Raw genomic sequence first — 6,929 nt, 5'->3', positions numbered from 1 at the left:
ACGTAAATGTCTTTGCTCCAAAGTCTAGCCTACAGTGTCACTTGCAATTGTTTTAAAATATATAAAATTGAACGGTTTTCTTGTTCCTTTTAGTACAGACAATTTTGTACTGTAGTTTGGAATGCTTGGTGACAGTTTATTAGAGGCATGCCTACAGGAAGCATTAGCACAGGGAAAACCGGAAGGGCCTATAGATTCTTATTATCTACTCCTCTTAACCTTTCCTTTATTATGTGTCCCAAGACTTTGCCCTCCAGGAATTAAACTGGTATGACTTTGTTCTCTGACCTACTTTGCTACTCACCTTAAACAGGATAGTTAGTGTATTAATCAGTGGGTAACTAACTGGGATTCACTTTGAGAATGGTTTGGTTCAAACATATATGAACCATGTGAAAGGCTATTATAGAGAACAGTTGTGTCTGTGTTAAAGTTTAGCAATCTGACCTTCCCCTCTCAAGTCTTCTATGGTCCGAGCAGAGGGTACAAGATATGCAATGACCTTTTGTCTTTCCCTTTTCAATGTTCATTAGCATATAATAATATTTATATGAATGTTCATGGGAACCCTTGATGAATAAGATATGATCAGACGGCTTCAGATGCATGTAACAAACATGAAGTCTATGACCTACTGTTTTAATCACTCTCGACGTTAATATTTAGATAAATGTGTTTAAGAAGAGCTTCAATTAAAAGAGAAAGCGGAGTCTAAGGCCACAGTGAACTCAAACTCTGATCTGCAGTATTTTTTATTAGCGAATCACTGGGGCTTCGGGGTCACTAAGTACCTTTTTTTACAGTACAGAGAAAGCATCAATAAATTATGGTGTAGAGTGAGTACCTGTAAACAGGAAGTTAAACCAAAATAAAATGGTCGACAACATTTTATTTCTCTTAAACAGTTGGTTATTTAAGACAAGCTCACCACACAGGTATTTAGTCCAAGCTCAAAGCCATCCAGAGAAACAATCCACTCACAGCACTACCCTACTCTCTACCACCGACTCCATTTTATAGTTGTATCTTAAACCTCAAAGGCAAACCTCCTACACATCATATATGTAATAAATAAAAATGATAATGTAATTATGGGGAAGACAACCTGAGCATTCAAAATGCATAATTCACCTTTCTATGAAGAAAGACACCAAGTGTAAAATCAGGAATGGAGAATGTGTTTAAAGTGCAAGAAACAGTGAGCGAGCGAGCCCAGGTGGAGAGCAGAGGCTGCTGATTGGTTGTGGTGGAGCGGGGGGGGGGGGGTATCTGGGGATACAAGGGCAACAGTGAGGCGCTGGTTCATTTGCCAGCTTTCTGAGCTTTCTGGGCCGATTTGGTGATTTTGCCACTCCCACCAATCTTCTTCTCTACATTCTTGATGACGCCAACAGCAACGGTCTGTCTCATATCTCGGACAGCGAAGCGCCCTGCAAAACACAACCGCCCATCCACCCACACACATGCACAGACATGCACACGCACACATACAAACACTTCCGTAACTTTGCAGAAACTATATCATCCAAATGTGAGCGTGTGTGTCAAATGAGTGTATGAGAAATTTGTTATTTGCATGAGTTATTTGTTTGTTTGTTTGTTTATAAAGGAGTTTTAAAAAGAATCCAGTAATAGTTCACCTCTCATTTTATTTGGAGACCTATTTCATAGATATTTGGCACAAATAACTGTCTTTTAACGGCTCCATGGCAAGCGGCCTGGGGAAGTAATAGCTTACTGAAGCCAGGCATCAGTACAGTGAGCATGAGTTTAAGTGAGATACTTACTTAGGGAATAAAAAACCTGACAGACACCTGAGCAAACGTGATTCCATATCATGTAAGCCTTTTGGTAAGTTAGGAGATAACTGTCTTGACAAGCAACCATCAATATAAATACAACACTGAATTTCCTTTCAAAGTCAGTGGCATTGGATTTTCTTTTAAATGAAATAAGCAAAAATGCTTTCATTCTCCTTTAGAATTTTGAAACAATTGCATAAATTTAATGTTAATTTTTTGATGTGGGACTTTGCTGCCAAAATAAAGGCAACCGGATTTTTCAGAAACAGTGAACTATGTACAAATACAAGAATTTTAATTTTGATTCCATTTTTATTTGCTGTGACCTTGCTCTCCAGGGTAAAATCAGATCTTTATCACTGCACCCTAAAAGGCAAAACTGATTGCAAAAGAACACTCTGAGTCTGAAATGTGTGATTGCTCTGGAGAGGAGACTCACCTAAAGGAGGGTACTCAGAAAAGCTCTCCACACACATGGGTTTCCCGGGAACCATGTCCACAATGGCGGCATCTCCAGACTTCAGGGTCTTGGGGTTATCCTCCAGTTTTTTTCCTGATCGTCGGTCAATCTTCTCCTTCAGCTCAGCGAATTTACAGGCAATATGAGCCGTGTGGCAGTCGATGACAGGGGAGTAGCCGGCACTGATCTGACCCGGGTGATTCAGAATGATGACCTGAAAGAAAAATGGAGAAAGAGAGAGAAACGAATTCGGACATAGACAGCAAGGGTCTGGCGAAGCACAAGGAGACGATGTTTGAGAAAATGTATTGTAGCATGCCCTGGGGTGTTACAGAACCATTCTAACCACCTATAAGCACGGATCAGACCTGTGCTGTAAAGCCAGAAGCTTCCTGGGGCGGGTCCGATCTGCTGTCGCCGCACACGTTGCCCCTGCGGATGTCCTTCACGGACACGTTCTTCACGTTGAAGCCCACGTTGTCGCCCGGCAACGCCTCACTCAGCGACTCGTGGTGCATCTCCACGGACTTCACCTCCGTGGTGATGTTGACGGGGGCGAAGGTCACCACCGTGCCGGGCCGCAGGATGCCGGTCTCCACCCTGCCCACGGGCACTGTCCCGATGCCTGGAGAGAGACGAGAGCCTGAGACAAGTTGGCTGGAGCTGCCATGTCTGGCAACGCCTTTGTAGAGCCAAAAATAAGAACAGTAAATATGCGAGAATATAATCTGGCACCGAATGTGAAGTGTTCCTTTAATCTTAACCTCATACAGTTCAGAATGTACAACAGTGATTATTCTGATAATTTCGTTGATTGTACACATGTAGAGAATGTCACAACCCTCGTGGCGTATTATTCGGACATATTTCTGAATTGACACGCAGGGTCTTTGATGCAGAGTGCCACTCTTACACAGCACGGATTGTGTTTTTGCTCATATTCACTCAGGTCATTTGAACATTTCAGATTTCAGTGGTTGTGGTAATGCTCCAAAGGCAGCAGTGTTTCGTGTGCCCAGCACAGGGCATGTTTAGTCATTTTACTTCAGATACAGGCAATCTGTAATGTCAAACATGCGTGCGTTCTCGAGATCCTGCTGTCGTGGGTGCATTCCAGTTTCCAGCTTTTAACGATGCACACAGTGGTACTAACCTATATATTCCAAGTGAGTAACTGCAGTGTACTGTAATAAGAGATGTAGAGATGTTCCAGAGAAACGGGACGTTCCTGATATAGGTCCTATATATGCACGCAAATGTCAGTATTTAGTGTGACTTCCCTTAGCACTGAGCACTAGGTCCTATATATATATATATATATATATATATATATATATATATATATATATATATATGCAAATGTCAGTATTTAGTGTGACTTCCCTTAGCACTGAGCACGTCTCTCCTCTCTTCTGGGGAGCCTGTCCTGAAGTTTTCTGAAGTAATCTTCTGTTACCATTTCATTTAGTTCCATTTAGGTGTAAGAGAGCCAGGTTCCTCCTATTGCTCATGTGTAAAGGGAGGTCATTGTAAATTGTCACTGTAGCCTATAGAAGCTGTTTTTTTCTGATTTATTTGTTTTTTTTAGTACTGCATATAAAATACTCAATATATATTAAACCCCAAAGAAAAAACGGGGAATTGCTGTGTGTGTGTGTGTGTGTGTGTATGTGAGCATGTGTGTACGTGTGTGTGTGTGTGTGTGTGTGTCCACACATCAGAGATCCAATAGAGATGTGATGTGTTCCAGGCCACTTCAGTTGAATTTTTGGTTTGGATCTCAACGTTGCCAAGGCCCGTAATGGAAGTGAATGGAATGTATCAGCATCCCAAGTGAAAATACTGACTACTGTACCACCGATCTTGTAGACATCCTGCAGAGGGAGACGCAAGGGCTTGTCAGTGGGCCGTGTGGGTGGCAGGATGGTGTCCAGAGCCTCCAGTAGACTGACTCCACTGGCATGATGCTCCTTCCTGTCCAGCTTCCAGCCCTTAAACCATGGCATCTGCAGGGGAAGGTGGGGTTACATGTTAAAAAGTATGACATAATGTTCATGCTTTGTAGCAGTGTGCATGCTGGTTTGCAATGGTGGGCTTCCATTACTTAGCTTTAAAGACAAACTAAAGAAAAAGATGTTAGACACTGAAAATATTGTGCCTGATCAACTACATTTGGCATAAGGGGAAAAATTACGTAAATCAGATTTTTCACCTATTACCTTAAAATGATACAGATATGAGAAAACCTCAAGCACAAAAGTTGTGTGCTTTATCTGAACGTACGTTGGAAGAAGGCTCCAGCATGTTGTCACCGTGCCACCCCGAAATGGGCACAAACGGGACTGCAGCAGGGCTATAGCCGATCTTCTTGATGTAGGTGCTGACCTCCTTGACAATCTCGTCATAGCGCTTCTCACTGTAAGGTGGCTCAGTGGAGTCCATCTTGTTGACGGCCACGATCAGCTGCTTGACGCCGAGCGTGTAGGCCAGAAGGGCATGCTCACGCGTCTGCCCGTTCTTGGAGATTCCCGCCTCGAACTCGCCCACTCCGGCTGCCACGATGAGAACTGCACAGTCCGCCTGGAAGGGAAGCCCAGTAGAATGTAGGGAGTGATAAAAATAAACAAACCAGCATTAATTAATTAATTCAATTTAAACTTTAATTAATTCAATTTAAACTTTTTAAATTTTTTATTTTGGGGGGGGGGGGGGGGGGGGCATGCTCATAGAAGCAAGACCATAAATTGAACATAATATTCAAGAGACATTATTCTTGGTGAATTTTGAAAATTCTTGTTCATTATAAATTAATCCAGCTTCAGAAGCTTCATAAAAGTACCTATCTGTGAGCAGGCAATCAGCCAAGCCCTCAACTAAAAGGGATTTTCCATGTACTGAACATAGTACAGTAATGCCAAGCCTGCTCTTGATCCCTGACTGGACAACAGACATGTCTCTATGGTGTTTTACCTGGGAAGTCCCTGTGATCATGTTTTTGATGAAGTCTCTGTGTCCTGGAGCATCTATGATGGTGATGTAGTATTTGGAAGTCTCAAACTTCCACAGGGAGATGTCTATGGTGATGCCTCTTTCCCGCTCTGCCTTCAACTTGTCCAGAACCCAGGCATATTTAAAGGAGCCTTTCCCCATCTGGCCAAGAGAAGGATCAAAATTTAAAACAGACATAAAAGTCCTTTTCATATCAAAAATTAGTATTCGTATTAGTATTAGTAATATAAAAATTAGTATTAGTATCAAAATGCGCGTATGCTCAGTAAACTCCAAAGCTGAAGGAGTGTGTGTGCTTCACACATGGTGGCCATGGCTCCACGACTAATTGCTATGATCTATGTTGGCTTTTCTCCCACACTCTGACAGCTAACTTACTCTGTTGCCCTGTCGGCACACAGAGTGTGTTCTGCAATGGAGTGTAATTTACCGTGTTTTTGGCAACTGAAAGTGTCAGCAGCTCTCCGTGAACCATGAGTACAGAAAGACAGCAAGAGTCTAAGTGCCAGTCTCTCACACCCCACAGGGAGTACATGGGAATGCCAGTCACCCAGTTTGAACTACAACTCCCACAGTTCTTCACTCCTTTCTTGAACCAGTCACAAAGCAGCATGAACTACTCAACACAATAACAACACATTCTACAACCAGAGACTTGATTATAAATGCACAATAGCCTGTTTTTTGTTTTTGTTCTTTTGTTTTCAGAGTTAATTCGCAAGAACAACATCTCAAAGGTCATCACACAAAACCGAAGCTTTTGGAAAGTTCACATCGTAAGTTAGCCTTACCTCTGCAGCCTCCTTCTCAAATTTCTCAATGGTTCTCTTGTCGATGCCCCCACACTTATAGATGAGGTGGCCCGTGGTGGTGGACTTCCCCGAGTCCACATGGCCAATCACAACAATATTAATGTGAATCTTCTCCTTCCCCATAATGAAGGGATCACGGAGGTAAAGAAGAGAGAAGTCACCCACCCAGGGTTCCCCTGCAGTAAAGTCACACTAATTACTAATTAAGACACCTTAAAAACAAACCATCACTGCCGACTCCTCAGACTGCTGAGTCTTTGGCGTGCACAGAAAACTCTGATCTTATTAACCTCATTAATGATGACACTCCCAAACGTTACATGTTACATTATAAAAACCCAAAACAGACAAGCCAGCGAAGAAGCCAGTGTCCTGTAGAAATTGTGCCTACTGTGGAAGCAGAATGGTTGGTGAGCTGTGGCCCTTGCTCTAGTACCTGCAGCTGCGTGTCCAGGCTGCCCTGTGTCTTCCTCCACAGAGCACTCGTCTTCAGCACTTCAGTGCAAGGGTCGGGATCTAGCTGCGCAGTGAACGCACCCCACTTCACTACGGCAATGCGGCACTTTAGGTGGGGAGGGAGGGAGAGTGGGAGGAGAGCGACGGAAAGAGGGAGGGCGACAGAGAGAAAGACAGATAGAAGCAAGGGAACTGCAAATGCAGGAGAACTTGGTGGGGTGGGGGGGTATGGGACATTCAGTCCAGTTAAAAAAAAAAAGAAACCCACATTATGAGAAAGGGAGGATAATAGGACGCGCTCTACCGTCGAAGCCCAAGTGACTCAGCAAATTGACTCAGATACTCTTTCGATTTAAACCATGACTCTTTTCCTAGGTGTATAGATCAAAA

The 6,929-nt window shown here is 43.1% G+C and overlaps 1 protein-coding gene across 2 annotated transcripts; it reads right to left on the bottom strand.

The window, feature by feature from the left end:
* Window positions 1–723: 723 nt before the first annotated feature.
* eef1a2 (eukaryotic translation elongation factor 1 alpha 2) lies at window positions 724–6,674 on the bottom strand. Of its 2 annotated transcripts, none has more exons than XM_027024127.3 (8): window positions 6,520–6,674; window positions 6,063–6,259; window positions 5,233–5,412; window positions 4,546–4,842; window positions 4,118–4,268; window positions 2,631–2,887; window positions 2,242–2,476; window positions 724–1,430 (listed from the first exon to the last, which is right to left on the bottom strand). In XM_027024127.3, the coding sequence occupies exons 2-8, from the start codon at window positions 6,204–6,206 to the stop codon at window positions 1,303–1,305; spliced, it is 1,392 nt and encodes a 463-aa protein (XP_026879928.1). In that variant the 5' UTR covers window positions 6,207–6,259; window positions 6,520–6,674; the 3' UTR covers window positions 724–1,302. The 2 variants fall into 2 exon arrangements, with proteins under 2 accessions (XP_026879928.1, XP_026879929.1); XM_027024128.3 differs by having other exon boundaries at window positions 6,475–6,644.
* Window positions 6,675–6,929: the final 255 nt, after the last annotated feature.

The sequence above is a fragment of the Electrophorus electricus genome, chromosome 24 (assembly GCF_041902795.1).
Source record: "Electrophorus electricus isolate QZ-2024a chromosome 24, ASM4190279v1, whole genome shotgun sequence".
In the NCBI taxonomy this organism is placed as follows: domain Eukaryota; kingdom Metazoa; phylum Chordata; class Actinopteri; order Gymnotiformes; family Gymnotidae; genus Electrophorus; species Electrophorus electricus.
The sequence above is the reverse complement of the archived record's forward strand: the minus strand, read 5'-3'. Positions and strand labels throughout refer to the sequence as shown.